Genomic DNA, 19,291 nt, shown 5'->3' with positions numbered 1-19,291 from the left:
TGATCTCTTTGGGTCCCTTCCAACCCCTAACATCCTGTGAGCCTGTGATTGTGAGGATGAGAATGATTCCTGGGACAGCCCTACCAGGGCCCTGTTTTGTGCCACACAGTCTCTGCTCCTTCACTGTATCACAATCCATCATGCTCCTGCTCTGGCTGACTCCAACAACTGTTCTCACCAGGTGCTGGATGCAACATGGGGGAGCCCAAGCACAGCCACTTGGATGCCAAATGAAATTGCAGGCAAAGAGCAGGAAGGCAAATCATAGAATCAAGCAGGCTGGAAGAGAGCTCCAAGCTCAGCCAGCCCAACCTAGCACCCAGCCCTGCCCAACCAACCACACCATGGCACTAAGTGCCCCAGCCAGGCTTGGCTGCAACACCTCCAGCCACAGCCACTCCACCACCTCCCTGGGCAGCCCATTCCAGTGCCAATCACTCTCTCTGACAACAACTTCCACCATGAGAGTGGTGAGAGGCTGGAATGGGTTGCCCAGGGAGGGGGTTGAGGCCCCATGGCTGGAGGTGTTTGAGGCCAGGCTGGCTGAGGCTGTGTGCAGCCTGCTCTAGGGTAGGGTGTCCCTGGGCATGGCAGGGGGGGTTGGCACTGGCTGCTCCTTGTGCTCCCTTCCAACCCTGCCTGATTCTGTGACTCTATCATCCAGCCTACACCTCCCCTGGCACAACTCGAGACTATGTCCCCTTCTTCTGCTGCTCTCCCTGAGCCACATCCAGTTGCCAAGCCTGTGCTCTCCCAGTCACAACTAGGACCCAGCCTGGAGCAGACCCCAACCCTCCTCGCAGCCTGGGGAACCCCACAGCAGCGCTTGGGGGTCTCTGCTCCCCCTCTCTGAGCCAACTCTCCCTCTTCAGCTCCTACTCCCCTACTTTTTGTCCATCTGTTACCCGTTCTTTGGCGCTTTGTTTTGGCAGGCAGGGGGGGTGTGTGTGTAGGGGGGGGGGGAAGCAGTGGTTAGAGAACATCCTGTGCAAGCCTGAGGAGCCATAAAAGGCTGAGGCATGGCTCTGCTAACGCAGCCTGCACACCCCCACCCCCCCCCTCCCGGGCTGCCAGCGCCGAGGAAAACGACCAGATGGGGAACCTCGCTGCCTCCTGATTGTCCTGCAGCTGCGGGAGGCTGAAGATCAGGGCTGGTGGATTTACACCGATTTGCTTGTTGGGTGTTTTTTTTTCCCCCCTCCCTCCCCTCCTCTCTCTTCTCTCCCCTCCCACGCAGCTCTCCCAGCCCCAGGCTGCTCCAAGCGCTGCGGGGTGTAGGGAGGGACCGAGGGTGCAGGAGGCAGCGGAGGAGGAGGAGGATGGTGGCGATGGTGATGCTCTGCAAGCGCCGAGGATGCGGGTGTTGAAGTTGGAGAGCGTTTGCTAGCAGCCAGCCATGCTCCGGCGGCACTCGGCTGGGCTGCCCGGGAGCTGTGAGTACATCCCTGCTTCCCCAGCCCTCCCGGAGGGGGTTTCCCACTGGAGGTCAGTGGGTTACTGGGGGAGGGGGGGGTGTGTGGGGGGGGGATGCTTTAGAGGAGGGTGGTCGCTTCCCTGCCACTTGTCAGGCCAAGCTTTTAATGGGCAGGCAGAAAGCGAGCTCTGAGTTTGTGCTCTCTCCCCTAGAAGAAAGTCGGTTAGGGGGGATGGGTGCTGCTTGCTGTTGGGGTTTCCCCCTCCCCCCCCCCCCCCTTTACGTTGGTGTTTCGTTTGGGTTTCTTTTGGCTCACTCAGCAGCCCCCAGATCTCATCTTTTCAGCCCTTGCAGGCCCTGGCAGCTCAGCCAGCAGCGATGGGCTGGGGGCACTGAGCTACCCCCAGCTGAGATCTGCTCTGAGCTCCTCACATTTCCACCCCCCCCCCCGGAGGGCTGCAGCTCCAACGCTCGGTACCAGCAGCTTTAAAAACACAGCCTGTGAGGCTGCAGGGCTTGAAAAAGCCTTTCTGGCTTTGAGCAAAGCCATAAAGAAGCTGCTGGTGAAGGCAGCAGAGCAGGGGCAGCCTTGGGGGGCGAGGCAGGAGGTGCAGAATGCTGCTGGAGTTGGCCTGGGGAAGGGACACCTCTTGGTGGGTTACCTTCTCTCCTTGAAACCATAACTCCTCTCTCCAGCCGTGTGAATAAATCTGACCTTGTTCTCATCCTTCAGCCCACCCAGGAGTTAAGACAAAGGGGGAAAAAGGAGCTCTGGGCACTTTGTTTGTGCTAAAGAGCACCAAACACCCCCCCACCCCCCCAAACCCTTTTTCCTCCATCCCATAGCCTGCTCCTGGCATCCTCCTGCTCCACCACTGCTGCGCCGCTGGCAGGGAGAGCTTTTCCTTCCACCACCTTTCTGCCTTCCTCCTGTTAAGCAGCCTCAGGAAATGACACTTGGCACGATGAGGCTGGAATGATGATCTCAAGGCACTGGTGATGGGGGAAGGAGGTGAGGCAGAGGGGAGGAGGAGGAGGTCAGGCAGGTCACAGCCACTCTCCTCACCTTCAAACTGCTCATGGTCTGCAGCGAGAGATGCCCAGGACCAGGAGGGAAACAAAGCTGCTTGTGAGTGCTGCTGCTGCTTCCTTTGCTTGATGCAATGAACTCCTTTATAATTAGCATTGGGTTTCCTCTTTCCTTACGACTCAACAGTCCTCTTCTGCCAGAGAGAGGCAGGAAACTGGTGGATGTTGTTGTTGTTGTTGCTGGGTTGGGTTTTCTTTTCCTGGGGAGCTGTTACTATGGCAGGGAAACTCGATTCAGTGTGAAGAGAGGTCAGAAATACCAGGCTGAACATTTCATGCATGTTCTGTTTAAAGCCTCAGCTGCCAGGCTTTGAGCAAGGCAGAAGTCAAGGCACCAGATTGGCCACTTTACAAAGGGGTTTCAACAGCCTTTTCTGCTGAGAAGCTGGAGTTAGCCTGAAAATCTAAGTCTGGGGGGGTTCATGACCTTGTGGGCTAGGGCTCTGTGGCAGCCAGAGCTTGTAGGAAGGGTCTCTACCTTGTGCTGAGTCTCACCAAGAAATGAGAGTGAGATTTGGGGTGGGAACTCAGGCTCCTCACATTCTGGGCTGGTACAAAGGTGCTAAACTCTCTTCCAAAGACCCTGCTCCCACTAAGAACCTTAAATAAGAGGTGAAGGTTTGAAGAGAGCAGTGTCTGTGGAGGTGCTGAGCTCTCTGGGCTGTGGAACAAAGGGGGTTTGGGGTGCTGGGCTCTTCTGATGAGCTCTTCTTCCTTAAGTGGTGGAGAAATGAGCCTTATCCCTGGAGGAGGAGGAATGGATGGCTCCTTTCTGGGTGCTGAGGTGGGGAGAAATGTGGACTTAGAGCTGCCTGAAAAACAATCTGCCCCTGTGAGCTGGTTCCTTGTTGGCCAGGAAAGAAAAGCTGCACTTATTTCCAGCAAGGGTTGGTGCTGGAGCCTGCAGGGACAAGGCTGCTTCATGCTGGGCTGCTGTTTATCTGACACTGGTGCTTACACCACCACACTGATGTGCTTCTGTGAGGCAAAGCAGCTCCCTTCGGTTACAGTGATTAATGGGGAGCTTGAGGATGCTGCTTCCACATCTGAGCCTTCTCTCTGTGTTAGCTAATAGGTCAAAACAGCATCCAGGCAGTTACCACCATCTTCACCCTCCCTTCACATCACTTGCTGGGTTTTGGGGTGGGGTTTATTTTTGGCTAGAGTCAGGGGATTTTAAGTGTGATGTCACAGAACCATAGAATCAAGCAGGTTGGAAGAGAGCTCCAAGCTCATTCAGTCCAACCTAGCACCCAGCCCTAGCCAGTCAGTCATAGAATGAAGCAGGTTGGAAGAGAGCTCCAAGCTCAGCCAGCCCAACCTAGCACCCAGCCCTGCCCAACCAACCAGACTATGGCACTGAGTGCCCCAGCCAGGCTTGGCTGCAACACCTCCAGGGATGGTGACTCTGAGTCCAACCTTCAACCTAGCACCACCATGACCACTAAACCATGTCCCCAAGTGCCATGTCTACATATTTCTCCAGAGATGGGGACTCCACCACCTCCCTGGGCAGCCTATTCCAATGCCTGACCACTCTTGCACTCAGTAAATTGTTCCTAACATCCATTCTAAACCTCTCCTGCTGCAACCTGAGATCATTTCCTCTCAAGTAGCTCCAGTTGCAGGTGGCTACCTTCAGATCCTCACCTGCTCTGTTCCCAGCTTCCCTGCATGGCTAAACTGAGCAAGTATGAAGGTCTCAGGAGAGAAAGGAGCCTGCCCATGTGAGCTGTGCTGGGGCCTGGTGCTCAGCATCCCATACTTGGCACCATTCACCTTCTCCATCTCTGCTCCTCAGAGCAGGTGAGCAGTGGTTGGGTGGCCTTATGAGGTGACACCATGAGCTGAGAAAAGCTGAACCCCAGGAGACTGACACTTCCAAACTGGGAAAGCACCCAAGTGTTGCTCTAACCTGGAATTGCACTGGCAAGAATCAGGAGCAGGCAGGGAAGAGTTGGTTTGTGCCTTCCACCCCTCCTTGGCAGCAGGTAAAATTCCTGAGGACCTCTTCTCTGTGCCCCCCCTGCTCCTGGCCTTGTTCCATGGCTGTTTCTTAGGACAGAAGTGGGTCCCTTGCACTGCATCATCTCCTTTCAGCTGTCTTCATGCAGTCTGTGCTGTGTCATCTCTCTCTGCTCCTTGTTTCATGGAGTGCAGGCAGCCAAGATAGAGCTGAAAGGAAGCTGCTTGCTCCATCCTGGTGCTGAGGAGCAGGAGCTGTGATTTCTCTTTGCTCTTTGTGCTATTTCCAGCACTTGCTTCCTCCTATTCCTGCTTCTCCTGCAGCATCCATCCCCAGAGCAGTGGCAATTTGGGCTGCTCTGGATGTCAGCCTGGGTCCAGCTCAGCTTTGCAGCCCCTTGTCTCGTGTTGGCTGGCACATGGCAGGACTCCCCTGTGCTTATCTGGTGAGTGTCTCTGAGGGCAGCAGCTCCTCTAATGGGCTTCTCTGTCAGGCTGGTGGCTGCCTGTGGCTGCTGTAACCTGCTCCTGGTGACAAGAAGAGAGATGTAGGTGTTTGCAGCTGGCAGACAAGCAGAGATGCCCTGGGAGCACAGCTCCTGCTGGAGCTATGATGGACACCTTGGGTCTGACCCATCCTCAGAGATGGAAATCTGGAATCTTGCTGCTGAAGCCTTCTCCCTTGTAGCAGGTGATAGAAGGAGAGGCAATGGCCTGAAATTGTGCCAGGGGAGGTTTAGGTTGGAGATTAGGAGCAATTTCTTTCCTGCAGAGGTTGTCAGGGCTTGGAACAGGCTGCCCAGGGAGGTGGTGGAGTTCAAGAGGGGCTCAGGAAATGTGTGGCCATGGTTTAGTGCTTGGACTGGATGATCTCAGAAGTCTGTTCCAACTCAAACAGTTCTGTGGCTCCAAGCCACTGAAACTGAGGGTCAGCAGAATATGGCTTGAGTGAATTTATGCTGCCAGGAAGAAACTTGGTGGTCTGCTGGAACTTCGTGGTGCCTTCACACTGTTCCTGAAGTGAGAGGGCTGAGAGGGTGATGCTCTGTCAGGCACAGCTATGACCTGCTGCTGAGGCTGCACAGCCCCTGGGGGCTTTCATAGCATCACTCAGGGTTGGAAGGGACCACAAGGAACAGCCAGTTCCAACCCCCCCTGCCATGCCCAGGGACACCCTACCCTAGATCAGGCTGCACACAGCCTCAGCCAGAGCCTCTGCCTTGCAGAGCCAGGCTGAGTTTGCAGTGAGTTGTGAGGATTAAGGATTTCATTCCCCTCCTAGCCCCAAGCCCTCCCTGCAGGGCCTGTGTGTGTCACGCACAAGCGTGGCTGGCTGGGGGGATGTGCAGTGATGGCTCAGTGTGGATAATCCTCAGCACAGGCATTAATAAGAGAGGATTTGGGAGTGTCTTTGTGGCTTTTCATCTCGTGGGACCTTCCTGCTTTCCCTTCAGTTTGGAGAGGTGTGAATAGGGACCCCTTTTGCTCTCTGTGCTCATGCAGCAGCGCAGTCTTTAGGGGTAGGGTTTAGTGGGGTCAGCCTAAAGAGCACCTTGGTGGCTGGAGGGTGAAGATTTGATGTGCTGAGGGAATTTGCAACCCAGAGTGACAAAACTTCTCAGCCCTGGCAGGAAGAAGAGCAGCAGCACCAAGATCTCCCTCCCTGCTTCAGCCCATCTATCACTTTCATCCCCCACCAGCATCTCTCTTCTATCAATCACAAATCATTGCAGCTCACAAATGCCTCTAAATCAGCTCTCTGAAACGAGCCTGATGTGACTGGAGGGGTGAGGAATGTCCTCTCCTTGCAGAGCTGTTAGAGCACAGGGGGCTCAGAGCCATGCACTGAGAGCTCTCCCCTCTCCCACCAGAGCCTCATCCCCCTCTCAGTGGGTGCTGTGGGGCTCACCCTGCCCAGTCAAGCTCCAGAACCTCTCCAGAAAGACACTTGGGAGAGGTATGTGGACGCTGTGATGCTTGCTGAGCAGTTCAGCAGGAGGGCTGTGTCCTGCTGGGTGCTCTGGAGCAGGCTCAGCACCCTTCCTGCCATCTCCTCTGATAGCAGAGCAATTACCATTTGCTCTGATTTTAATGTTAGCCATTTAGGCAAGGAGGGGAGGAAAAAAAAACCAGTAAAAAATGAATGTTTCCAATTTGTTTGGTCTAATTAAGTGCTAATTCCCTCTGCCTGGGAGCAGAAGATGGCTGCAGCTGACGGAGGTTGTGTGGTCAGCACATTTTGACAGCTCCCACATCCTTCAGTGGAGCATTGGCAACGTTTCCCAGCGAGGCTCAGGTGATGCTGGAGAGACCAAAGGTGTGGGTGCAGAGGCTCAGAGCAACCTTGGTTGTGCTTTAAAGGGCACAGAAGAGAAGAGCAGCAAATTATTTGTTTGCCAAGGCAGCTGAATTCAGGCAGAGCTTTGCAGTGCTGCTGCTGAGGGTGGTGGTGCTCTGGAACCTAGAAGCATAGAATCAGGCAGGGTTGGAAGGGAGCACAAGGAGCAGCCAGTTCCAACCTCCCTGCCATGCCCAGGGACACCCTACCCTAGAGCAGGCTGCACACAGCCTCAGCCAGCCTGGCCTCAAACACCTCCAGCCATGGGGCCTCAACCACCTCCCTGGGCAACCCATTCCAGCCTCTCACCACTCTCCTGCTCAACAACTTCCTCCTCACCTCCAGCCTCACTCTCCCCCCACCTCCACCTTTGCTCCATCCCCCCCACTCCTGCCACTCCCTCACAGCCTCAAAAGTCCCTCCCCAGCTTTTTTGGAGCCCCCTTCAGATGCTGGCAGGCCACAAGAAGGTCCCCTGGGAGCCTCCTCTGCTCCAGCCTGCACAGCCCCAACTCTTTCAGTCTGTGCTCACAGCAGAGCTGCTGCAGCCTCTGAGCATCCTCCTGGCCCTGCTCTGGACACTCTCCAGCATCTCCACAGCCCTCTTGTCCCAGGGGCTCCAGAGCTGGATGCAGGACTCCAGGTGGGGTCTCAGCAGAGCAGAGCAGAGGGGCAGAATCCCCTCCCTGGCCCTGCTGGCCACACTGCTGCTGCTGCAGCCCAGGCTCTGCTTGGCTTTCTGGGCTGCAAGTGCACACTGCTGGCTCCTGTTGAGCTTCTGGTCTGCCAGCACCCCCAATTCCCTCTCCTCAGGGCTCCTTTCCAGCCTGGCACTGCCCAGCTTGGATTTGTGCTTGGCATTGCCTCAACCCAGCTGCAGAACCTTGCCCTTGGTCTTGCTGAACCTCCTGAGGTTGGCTTGTGCCCATCTCTCCAGGGCTGTTTCCCCTTTCTCTGGCACCACAGTTGGGCTGAATTTCCAGGTTTGTGCTCTGCTGCACTCCACAGAAAGACTCAGCCAGCTCCAGGTGCTTTGACCTCCATTCTGAGTGCTGAGAAGAAGGGGACACAGCCTCAAGCTGTGCCAGGGCAGGTCTAGGCTGGATGTTAAGAGGAAGTTCTTCATAGAAAGAGTGATTGGCATTGGAATGGGCTGCCCAGGGAGGTGGTGGAGTGGCTGTGCCTGGAGGTGTTGAAGCCAAGCTTGCATGAGGCACTTAGTGCCATGGTCTGGTTGATTGGCCAGGGTTGAGTGCTAGGTTGGACTGGATGAGCTTGGAGGTCTCTTCCAATCTGCTTGATTCTATGACAGCAGAGAAAGTGTCTGGCACTGGCTGGAAGGTTCTGCTTTTGGCAGACATTTGGGTGATGCTGGCTGTGGCTCATCCCAGGACTGCACATTAGAAGGGAGGGCAGGAAAAGGACTTTGTGGAGGTCAGGATGCAAATCTATCACCCCCCTGGAAACAGGAGGTGGTTCTGTTCTTCTGATTTGCTGGCCTGTGCTGCATTTGTGAATGCACAAAACCTCACCTGGAAAGAGGATAAATTATTCATGCAAACAGCAGTCCAGAGCTGCCTGAAGTGCCAAAGCAAAACCTGCCCTGAGCTGAGCCAGGTGCAGATCAGATGAGATGGGATGGAGGAGAGGAGGGAGAAGGACAGTAAGGGTCTAGGCTGCTGTTTGCCTCTTTCTCCTCAGCTGCTGGGCAGGAAGCAAAGCTTGGAAGAAAGAAGCAGCTTGGACTTGCTGCTGCTGTTTGTTGTTGCTTTGTGCTCCTTTGTGCTGCAGCCCCCACAGTGATGAGGCCCAGCTGCTGGAGGGTCAGAGCCCTGGGAGCATGGATGGGTTCATTAACCACTTTCTTTAGGCAACAACTGATGTGTGGTTGAGCTCCTGGAAGTTGAGAGAGGAGTGAAAATAAAGAGGCTTTGCCTAGGCTGATTGGTTTTGGTGCCAGCCATTGAGCTCAGGCTTGTGTGTGTGAAGTGATTTGGATGGATCTGTGTTGTCTGAGGTGTGTTTTGCTGGGGGTTTTCCATCACCCTCCTCTACCTCACACATTCAGAAGAGGTTATGAGGTGATGTGGCTGTGGAAACTCATCTCTCTCCCCTTCAGATGCAGGCTGGGGTGGGGAGTTTGTGGGGGGGGTGCTGTGTTGTACCTCTCTGAGGCAGCAGCAAATCAGAGAGTTATTTCAGTTGGAAAAGACCTCTAAGGCCAAGTCCTGCATCAACCCAGCACCACCATGGCCACTAAACTATGTCCCCAAGTGCCATGGCCACACCTTTCTTGAATGCCCCTAGGGATGGTGACTCCACCACCTCCCTGGGCAGCCTGTTCCAATCCCTGAGCACTCTGGCAAGAGAGGAAAACCTCACTGGAGATGTTTGGAAGACACACGGAGGTGGTGCTGAGGTACATGGCTTAGTGGTGGTGGTGGCTCAGCAGCGGTGGTGAGGTTGTGAGCTCTAGCAGAGTGGTTGGACTTAACCTCCAAGGCCTCTTCCAACCTCAGGTGGAGTTGAGAGATGCTGAGTTTCCAGGGAGAGCTCATGCCTTTCTCCCAGCTTGGGCTGCCCTCTTGGATCCAGCTCCATGGGTTGGGGCTGGAGAGGGGAATGTTGGATTTTTGCCATGCCGAGGTCTGCTGGAGCAGGTCCTCCCCAGAGTCTGCAGGAGGGGGATGTGTGCCGGGGTTCAGGAGGAATAATCAGGTCAGAGAAGGAGGATGCAAGGAAAAGTCTCCCAGGAGGCAGGAAAAAACAGCCAGGGATGTGAGCAGACAGCTCCCAGCCTCCTCGGTGTGGATGTCACTTGGGGGTGGGGGTGCTGGGGATAACAAACTGACTCCAACCTCTCTCTTTTTTCTTTTTTTCCTTCCCTTTCCTCTTTTGTTTTGCTTTATTTTTAGGCTCAGTCTCTGTGCAAGCTTCCTAGGCAGATCTGGAGCTGCAGGATTAATGGAGACACCATGAAAGGTACCAGTGGCTGCTGCTCAGCCCTGGGCTCAGGGATGGGGAGCTGGGAGGGGGAGGCTGCAGGAGTAAGGTGGTGGCAGAGATGCTCTACTCCTGCCTGCTGCTTCTCTCTTGCTTTTCCCTGGCATTTCTTTGCTCTGTTTTGCAGCAGAAGCCAGGGACTGATGCATCCTGACCTCACCACCCACCATGGAGCTTGCTAACACCAAAGACTTCCAGTGGAAAACCCTGGCCCCCCTCCCCAGCCGCAGGGTCTACTCCACCTTGGTGGAAGCTGGTGGGCAGGTGTTTGCCATCGGGGGCTGTGATGACAACGGTGTCCCCATGGACTGCTTCGAGGTCTACTCCCCTGAGGCCAACCAATGGACTTCGCTGCCCTCCATGCCCACAGCCCGGGCAGGGGTAGCTGTGGTCAACCTGGGCAAGAGGATCATGGTGATAGGAGGGGTCGGAGCGAATCAGATGCCACTGAAGATAGTGGAGATGTACAACATAGATGAGGGCAAGTGGAAGAAGAGGAACTCGCTGAGGGAGGCAGCCATGGGCATCTCGGTGACAACAAAAGGCAAGGAGGAGGGTGGAAGGATCCTTCCAGGGCAGGGTGGTGAGCTGGGGGGGGAGGGGCAGCAGTGGTTGATGCATGGAGGAGCACAGGGGCAGCAGTGGGTGATGCATGGAGGAGCACAGGGGCAGCAGTGGGTGATGCATGGAGGAGCACAGGGGCAGCAGTGGGTGATGCATGGAGGAGCACAGGGGCAGCAGTGGGTGATGCATGGAGGAGCACAGGGGCAGCAGTGGGTGATGCATGGAGGAGCACAGGGGCAGCAGTGGGTGATGCATGGAGGAGCACAGGGGCAGCAGTGGGTGATGCATGGAGGAGCACAAGGGGCAGCAGTGGGTGATGCATGGAGGAGCACACCAGAGCCTCAGCTGCTCCCCAGGGAGGACCTCCCACCCAAAACGTCTCCTTTGGGGGTGTGCAGCCTGCAGCAGAGGAGGCTCAGGGCAGAGCTGATTGCTGCCTGCAGCTGCCTGCAGGGAGGCTGTAGCCAGGTGGGGTTGGGCTCTGCTGCCAGGCAGCCAGGGCCAGAAGAAGGGGACACAGCCTCAAGCTGTGCCAGGGCAGGTCTAGGCTGGATGTTGTTAGGAAGTTGTTGTCAGAGAGAGTGATTGGCACTGGAATGGGCTGCCCAGGGAGATGGTGGAGTGGCTGTGGCTGGAGGTGTTGCAGCCAAGCCTGGCTGGGGCACTTAGTGCCATGGTGTAGTTGGTTGGGCAGGGCTGGGTGCTAGGTTGGGCTGGCTGAGCTTGGAGCTCTCTTCCAACCGGCTTGAGTGTACGAATTCAACCGCAGCTTTAAGCAGGGCTTGTGGAAGAGCCTGGCAGGCTCTGCCCTATCAGCCCATCTCAGTTTTTAGGTTTGGAAGCAGAGCTGTAGAACATCGATTTCCTCGAGCAGGATCTGCCCTGATTGGAAGAGCCTGGGGCTGGGAGCTGTGTTCCGAAGCAGCCTGCCTGAGGTCAGGCAGCTCCCCGCAGTGCCTGGGATTACAGAGCTAATCTCCAGGCAGCTTCTTTGAGAGCTGCTTGGCTTGTTTGCTTAAGTGGGTTTAAAAGCTGCCATCAAGGAATGCTTAAAACTAATGTTTACCGTCCTGGAGATGGTTTTCTTTCCCACTAAGCTCCCCTGACTGATAGGGCAGGGCCAGTTTGGTTCGAGAAGCCAGGAACAGAAGCAGCTGCCCAAACCCCTTGCAGTGTGCAGGCTGCTCTCTGCTTTTTCAGCTGCCTGCAAGGGTAAGGCTGCTGTCACTGCTCTCCTGGATCTCCTCTCTGGAGTGAAATGCTTGCTGGAGGAGACAATGTGGGTGCTGTATTGGACAGCCAGGTTTGGATGTAGTTGGGAGGGATTTGGTGAGGAGCTGGCATCCTCAGTGCCTTGTTTTGGCTCTGAGCTCTCTTGTCCAAGCTGCAAAAGAGACCATCCTGTATCACTGCTCGGTGGGGTAAAGCAGGAGCTGAGGAAGTGCTGGGCTGGGTGAAGAGCATTGGGGTGCATGAAGAAGAATGTGACCACAGGCTCACATTGGGTTGGAAGGGACCCAAAGAGATCATCCAGTCCAACCCCCCCTTGCCCAAGCAGGACCAGCCAATCCAGCTCAGGGCACACAGGAACACATCCAGACAGGCCTGGAAAGGCTCCACACAAGGAGACTCCACAACCTCTCTGGGCAGCCTGTGCCAGGGCTCTGGGACCCTTCCAGGCAAGAAGTTCTCCCTTGTGCTGAGCTGCAACCTCCTGTGCTGCAGCTTCCATCCACTGCTGCTTGTCCTATCCCAGGGAGCAGTGAGCAGAGCCTGTGCCCCCTCCTGACCCCCAGCCCTCAGGTACTTATAAACATTGATTAAATCCCCTCTCAGTCTTCTCTTCTCCAGACTAAGCAGCCCCAGAGCCCTCAGCCTCTTCTCATCCGACATGTGATCAGCAGGTCAGTGGAGATTCTCTTTGCCCTGGTGAGACCACCTCTGGAGTATTTATCTAGTTGTGGGCTCCCCAGTTGAAGAGGGACAAAGAACTGCTGGAGAGAGTCCAGCTGAGGGGCCTGGAGCATCTCTGTGAGGAGCAAAGGCTGAGAGCCTGGAGAAGAGCAGCCCCAGAGGGGATCTGAGCAGTGCTCAGCAACACCTAAAGGGTGGGGGGCAGACTCCTGTCAGTGGTGCCCAGGGACAGGGCAAGAGGCAGTTGGCACAAAGTGGAAGCCAGGAGGTTACATTTGAATTTATGGACAAACTTCTTTGCTGGAGGCCTGGAGCAGGCTGCCCAGAGAGGCTGTGGAGTCTCCTCTGGAGAGATCCCAACCCCCATGGCCATTGTGCTCCTGGGCAGAGCTGCTGTGGGTGCTGTGATTGAGCAGGGGACTTGGACTGGATGATCTCCAGAGGTCTTTTTCAACCTCCCCCCTGGGATTCTGTACCATGATCCTTTAGACACAGAGATCTACCATGGAGTGAGAAAGGAATCCTGCAGCTAGGGCAGCCAAAAAGGAAAAAAAACAACAAAACACCTCCCCTCAACCCAAACCTGCTGCTTGCAAACCAGGAGTCTTTAGCAACAAGTCCAAGGACACAAAGTGGAACCCAGAAGGTTCCATCTGAAGAGGAGGAAGAACTTCCTTGTTGTGAGTGTGCTGGAGCAGGCTGCCCAGGGGCAGGGGTGGGGTACAGGTTCTGATGCTTTCCTGCAGTAACTCGGTGGGTTTCTGTGTGCTTGTTGGCCCTGTGCAGACTACAGGATCTATGCAGCTGGTGGGATGGGAGCTGACCTGCGGCCACACAACTACCTGCAGCACTACGATGTGCTGAAGGACATTTGGGTGTCCCTGGCAGCCATGCCCACGCCCAGGTACGCTGCCACCTCCTTCCTGAGAGGCTCCAAGATCTACGTGCTGGGTAAGAAGCTCTTCCTCCTCCTCCTTGGGCAGCAGCTCCTTTGGTCTGAGCCCTGAGAAACCTTCCTGGGAGAGCTTTTGGGAATGCTCCTCTCCATCCCTGCCTGCTTTTCTCGTGCAGTCAGAAGTACCAATCTTGCAGCTATGGCTTTTTGAGTGGGGCTGGTGCTGGGTTTGGATTCACAGCTCCATATCAAGCACCCTGTGCCCTGGAATGCTGCAGGAGCTGCCAGGTCCTGCAGCAGCTCTGTGCTGGGAGCTGATGGTCCTGCTGGTCTTTGTCTGCTCAGTTTGCAGCTCACAGAAGTTTTCACTCAGCTAGTGAGCTGTGTTCAGCCAAGTGCTGAACAGCTTGACGTGAGGTCTGCCTTTGGCAGAGGAAAATCCAGCTGTGGCAGGCAGCTGCTGCTCCAAGCCCTTTTGCAGGGGAAGACTTTGATTAAGTTTGGCCTTTCAGAAGGGGAAACCAGGGCAGAGAAATGCTCCTGCTGGCTGCTGGCCGAGTGGCCCATCAGGAGCAAAACACAGGAGCTGTGATTGCTCAAACCATCAGGCAGCTCTGGCATCCTTTAGGAGTGACCAGAAAAGACTCTTCGATGTATTTTGCAGTTTGATTTGCTGCTGGTGACCACTTTGTGGGTGGGTGAGCACCAGGCTCTGCCTTTAAAGGCAGGCTGAGCACCTGAGCTGCCTTCATCTGCCAGTGATGGGTGGGAGAATAAAGCTCATCTTTGGCTGTGGCAGCAGCAGCTGCTTTGGCTTTTCTGCTCCAGGAGCTCATCTGGAGCTTGTTGGATGGCACTGGAGTTGAGCTCATCTGAATTGCAAAGGCTTCCTGAGCCCTGCTCTGCTGGGAATTTGTCTTGATTAAACTGCTGGGTACCAAGCACCTTCTTGTGCCACCGACCTGCTGCTGGTACTGAGGGAGGTGGAGGGGGTGAGGTGCTGAAAAATGAAGAGTTTTCCTGTCGTGAACCTGCTGTTAAAGGAGAGGGAGCTCGAGTGTGAGAGCTTGCCTGGGTCAGAAGGATCTCATCTAGGTGACCTGAGACCTGGGGATGTCATATCAGCTGGTAGCTTGCCCTCAGCCTGCCCCAGGAGGATCCTGTGCTCCTTGCTGCTAGAGCCAAGCTGGCCCTGTTCTTTCCATCTCACCCTTTTCTTTACCCTCACTCCAAGAAGGACATTGAGGTGCTGGAGACTGTCCAAGGAAGGGCAACAAAGGTGGTGAAGGGTCTGGAGAACAGAGCTGGGGAGGAGCAGCTGAGGGATCTGGAGGTGCTTAGTCTGAAGAAGAGGAGGCTGAAGGGAGACCTCATTACTCTCTGCAGCTCTCTGAGAGGAGGCTGGAGCCAGGTGGGGGTTGGGCTCTTCTCTCTAGTAAGAAGTGATAGGACAAAAGGAAATGGCCTCAAGTTGCACCAGAGGAGGTTTAGGTTGGACATGAGGAAAAATTTCTTCACTGAAAAGGTTCTCAAAACCTGGCCCAGGCTGTCCTTGAATCCCTGTCCCTGGAGGTCTTTAAAAGCCTCAGAGCTGTGGTGCTGAAGGCCATGGCTCAGCCTCAGCCTTGGCAGAGTTAGGGAATGGTTGGGCTGGATGAGCTTAGAGACCTTTGTCCAGCTGCAAGGACTCTCTGCTCTCCCCTGCCCCAGGAGGGAGGCAATCCAAATACGCTATCAACGCCTTCGAGGTCTTCGACACCGAGACCAGGTCCTGGACCAAGTTTCCCAACATCCCCAACAAAAGAGCCTTCTCCAGCTTCGTGCCCACAGAAGACAAACTCTTCAGCCTGGGGGGGCTGCGGCAGGGCCGGCTCTACAGGCAGCCCAAGTTCATGAGGACCGTGGACGTGTTCGACGTGGAGCAAGGTGGGCATGGTTGCAGCTCTGCCCTTTGCAGGGCGCCAGAGTGGGTGGCACACAAAGCTGTGCCTTGGGGTTTTGCTCTCCTCACAGTGCTGCTTGCTGGTGCTTTGAGCCCAGCCTAGAGGGAAGACCTGCAGTCAGGATCACAGAGTTAGCCTTTCAGCCAACACCTAACGAACTAAACCCTGGCACTAAAGGTCAAGGCAGCAGAGGGGGAAACCACGGTCCTGAGGCAGCTGGGTTCAACAGCTCCCTGCCCACCTGGTGGGGAGGAAGCCGACCCCTTTGTCATGGGGTTTTATCACCCCAAGGTGCAGCAGCAGAGCTGCACTTCCCCAGGCAAGCAGGAGGCCAGAGAAGCAGGTGGTTTGCCAGCACTGCCTGGCCTGTGCTGTCTCTCCCAGGGGGCTGGCTGAAGATGGAGCGCGGCTCCTGCCTGAAGAAGCGGCGAGCTGACTTCGTGGCTGGCTACCTGAAAGGCAGAGTTGTCGTGGCTGGAGGACTAGGTGAGGCCCTGGGGGTGGGGGTGAGGTGCTTTAAAAGCACATCTGGCTCACAGGTTGTCATGGTGGAGAGGAGAGGTCCAGGCCCTGCCTGCCCTGAGGGACCGGGCAAAAAGCATCCCGTAAGGGAAGGGGCTCCAGGGCACAGACTCTGTCCCGCAGCAGATGAGTGACACTTGCTGCTGCTGCTGCTGCTTCCCAGGTGACCCAGTGCCTCCTTTTGTGCCTCCAGGAAACCAGCCAACCGTCCTGGACTCCGCAGAGGCCTTCCACCCTGAGAAGAACAAGTGGGAGAGTCTGCCCCCCATGCCCACCCCGCGCTGCGCCTGCTCCAGCATCGTGGTCCAGAACTGCCTGCTGGCCGTGGGTGGGGTGAGCCAGGGCCTGAGCAGTGCTGTGGAGGCTCTGTGCCTCTCCGAGTCCTAACTGCCTCCTGCCTGGCCAAGCACCTGCCCCTTGCTGCCTCCAGCAGTGGTGGTGCTGCTGGGTGACCACCACCTAAGCTCTGCCTGAAGCCAGCCTTGCTCTGGGGCCAGAGCTGCTGTTCCTCTCCCTGCTGGGTGCTGCCGCTCCAGCTGCACAGAAGGAAGGAGCACATTGGCCAGAGGTCCTCCTCAGTTGTCTTGGCAGCTCTGCAGGGAAACCCAGAGGAAGGAACTGCTTGCAGTGCTGGTATTGTGTCTCCTGCCAGCAGGAAGGGCTCTGGAGATGAGGGTGTGGGCAAAGGTCTGCCTGTGGCCATCCTGACCCACTAGCAAAGGTGCTGGGTTTGGAGGCATTGGGAGTATCCAGCCAGGTGAGTGGTGGTTCAAGGGAGACTGTTGTCATGGTGCCCTCTGAGCATCCTGGGATCTCCAGGTGCTTCCCTGCACAGATCCTGTTGGCTTCCAAGAAGGGGCACTCCTGACCTGCAGCCAGATCCAGGGGATCATTCTTTTGCCTTCATAGCAAGGCTTCTCCTGCAGACCTGTAGCATTTGACTGTTGCTTTGCCAGGAGCTGCAGCAAAGGGCTGCCAATGCTCCTAGGAGGGATGAATGCCCAAGGGAGTGCTTTGGCCAGAGGGCAGGACCTTCCTTTTGGCACAGGACCAGCACAGACTCTGCCTTTGCTGAGTTTCATGCAGAGATGACCTCAACCTACAATGTTCCAAGCTGGTTTTTAGCTCTTTTAACGATGTGAGATGTTCTGCTCAGCCCTGGGAGAAAGCAGCAGAACTGAGGGAGTCCTGGAGGTGCCAGGCAGTGGCTTTGGCCATGGCTTTGTTGCAGTGAAGCCAGAAGACCTCTACCATCATCTTCCCCCTTGTTTTGTTCTTCTCCAGGCAGTTTGCAGGAGGAGTTTTGTCCCAACCAGGAGGTTCCAATTCTAGCTTGTAGCAGTTGCACCATTAAAAGCTGTCTCAGAAAAGCCTTCAGAGAAGCCAAATCTGTGCCCTGGGCTGTGTCAGGGTCATCTTTGTACGAAAACGTGGGACCCAGACTCAAAGTGGGAGAAGGGACCGGGGCAGGCAGCCGTGACTGGTGTCGATGGCATGGCCCTTCCTCGGGCACTGCCCCATCCCTTGTGTCTTTCCAAGGGGGCTCATCCCTCCTGGAGAGCGGTCCCTGGGAGTGATGGAGGAGGAGGGAGGTGTTGAGGCGTCGGTGGCAGACCCTCGGTGCTGCGGGGCTCAGCCGGTGCCGGTCCCGCTGCTGCGGAGCTCCGAGGACACCGTGCGGCGGCTGCGGCAACGGCAGGGACGGGGACCGGCGAGCAGGGGCTCGATCCTCGCTGCTTCCCGACCGCAGGCTCCGGAGAGGTCCCCAGCTGCAGTCCCCGGGGTGAGCACAGCCGGAGGATGCCATGAGGAGCAGCTGAGGGAGCTGGGGTTGCTCCTGCTGCAGAAGAGGAGGCTGAAGGGAGAGCTTCTGCCTCTCTGCGACTCCCTGAAGGGAGCTTGGAGCCAGGTCGGGGTTGGTCTCTTCTCACATGCAGCAAGTTAACAGGACAAAAGGAAACAGAGCTCCGGAGCAGGCTGCCCAGAGAAGGTTGTGGAGTCTCTGGAATCAATCCAAACCCATCTGGACCTTGTGATCCTGGGCAGGCTGCCATGGGTGACCCTGCTCTGGCAGGGGAGTTGAAAGTGGATGCTCTCCAAGCCTGTGGTGCTGTGGAAGGCACTGACTCCACAGCTAGCAACCTGCTCACTAACAGTCCACATCCCATCCAGACCTCAGCCTGCTCACTACATCCCACCTGCCTGTCTCTGGCTGCATACAGTGGCCCAGCAGTGTCTCTCCTCATTCCCTGGCATGTTCCTCTCTGTGCTCCTGATGCTTTCTTCCTTCAGTCCCCGTGATTTGGAAGGTTGTATCCATGCAGGTTTCTGACACAGAGAGGAGCTCTCTCCTCTGTGCACATCTGCAGCTCCAGCCAGGGTAGGGGTGAAGCTGCCTGCAGCGATGGTTGTGGTCCAGGCTCCTGGTGAGGAGCACAGAGCCCAACTAAGATCATTTTGATGTAGTGCAGTGGAGGAGCTCTGCTTGGGGCTATGTGGAACGGTGAGCAGAGCACTGGGGTGGAACAGCATGCCTGGCTGATCAATGATCTGCTGGGGCTGGCAGGGCTGAAGGAAGGTGCTAAGAGCACCCTTCTCTGCCTGGGCAGCCCTGGGGATGCTGCCTCCTGACCCCAGCAGGCTCATCAAACAGAGATTGCAGGAAGATGGAGGAAGCTTGGAGGAAAAGGAGAAGCCTTCTGAAACAAACCCTGCTGTCTTCCAGCACAGCAGCCTCATCTGCAGAGCCCAGAGTCCCTAGCTCTTAATGAAGTGTTTTCCTTTTGTCCTTGAGGAACCTTTCCCACACTCAGCACAGCCTGATGCTCCTCTGCTCTCGCCGTCTCATTAGCCCTGAGCCCTGTTCCTCGCAGTGGAGGCTCCGGGTTCAGAGCTGCTGCCCTGGCTTTGTTCAGCTGGAGCAAAGGGAGGAGGAATCTGCAGCCTTTGTCTGGCTGCAGCACAGCTGGAGGCTGATCCTTTGCTTTCTCCCTCCAGAAAGGCTGAAGAGAGGGCCAGAAAATGAGTGTCATGGGAATAAGCCTGCTCCAGGAGCTGATGAAGAGATGTCAGGGGCTGGGGACAAGGCGGGGGTGGGGGTGGGGCGGGAAATGGTCACTACTCAAAGCTGGGGATGTGCTGGGCATTGAGAGGGGGGAGAAAGAGAGCGTCTGAGTTGCAGCAGAGCGAGGAGCCTTTGTAGTGAAGCCATCACCGAAACAGGGTCCCTGGTAGGTGCCCAGAGCTGCTGTGTCCCCTGCCAGTACTTGGTGGCACTGAGTGCTCCTGGCTGGAGCTGCTTTCCTCCGTGCTGGTGCCGTGCAGAGCCAAGTGCTTGCAGGAGCTTGGAACCTCGATGTCGTTTGGACTTTCTCAGGTTATCTAAAGCCACTTCTAGGCTGATCAAAGACTGGAAGGAGATGCTGCAGGGCTTCAGCAACAGCCACCCCCTTGCCACCCACCCAGCCTCCTTTGGGAACCAGCAGCTCGGCCCTGGCTCCTCTCAGCTCATGGGAAAAAAGCCCTTCTGGTGGGTTGAGATTCCCTCCGGGAGCAAGAGAACTCCTCCAAGCTTTCCCATTACCTCCAGAGGCTCACTGGTGGCATTTACCAGTCCCAGCACGCTGGCAGGCAGGAGCTGGAGGA

The 19,291-nt window shown here is 56.2% G+C and overlaps 1 protein-coding gene across 3 annotated transcripts; it reads left to right on the top strand.

Annotated features, from left to right (window-relative positions):
• The first annotated feature begins 1,110 nt into the window (after positions 1 to 1,110).
• KLHDC8A (kelch domain containing 8A) lies at positions 1,111 to 17,016 on the top strand. Of its 3 annotated transcripts, none has more exons than XM_064173698.1 (7): positions 1,111 to 1,433; positions 9,721 to 9,787; positions 9,939 to 10,352; positions 13,073 to 13,237; positions 14,892 to 15,107; positions 15,509 to 15,610; positions 15,840 to 17,016. In XM_064173698.1, the coding sequence occupies exons 3-7, from the start codon at positions 9,977 to 9,979 to the stop codon at positions 16,031 to 16,033; spliced, it is 1,053 nt and encodes a 350-aa protein (XP_064029768.1). In that variant the 5' UTR covers positions 1,111 to 1,433; positions 9,721 to 9,787; positions 9,939 to 9,976; the 3' UTR covers positions 16,034 to 17,016. The 3 variants fall into 3 exon arrangements, with proteins under 3 accessions (XP_064029768.1, XP_064029766.1, XP_064029767.1); XM_064173696.1 differs by having other exon boundaries at positions 9,936 to 10,352; XM_064173697.1 differs by having other exon boundaries at positions 1,111 to 1,485; positions 9,936 to 10,352.
• The last annotated feature ends 2,275 nt before the right edge of the window (positions 17,017 to 19,291 follow it).

Source organism: Pogoniulus pusillus, chromosome 39 (genome assembly GCF_015220805.1).
Source record: "Pogoniulus pusillus isolate bPogPus1 chromosome 39, bPogPus1.pri, whole genome shotgun sequence".
NCBI classification, from domain to species: domain Eukaryota; kingdom Metazoa; phylum Chordata; class Aves; order Piciformes; family Lybiidae; genus Pogoniulus; species Pogoniulus pusillus.
Note: the sequence above shows the minus strand (reverse complement) of the source record. Positions and strands in the feature narration are given on the sequence as shown.

What these genes read in the sequence shown, in the direction of transcription:
- KLHDC8A (XM_064173698.1), top strand. Translation starts at nt 9,977, where the DNA reads ATGGAGCTTGCTAACACCAAAGACTTCCAGTGGAAAACCCTGGCCCCC. An exon ending in CTCCAAGATCTACGTGCTGG is followed by an intron (nt 13,238 to 14,891) that starts GTAAGAAGCTCT and finishes CCCCTGCCCCAG; the next exon opens with GAGGGAGGCAATCCAAATAC. An exon ending in CGTGTTCGACGTGGAGCAAG is followed by an intron (nt 15,108 to 15,508) that starts GTGGGCATGGTT and finishes TGTCTCTCCCAG; the next exon opens with GGGGCTGGCTGAAGATGGAG.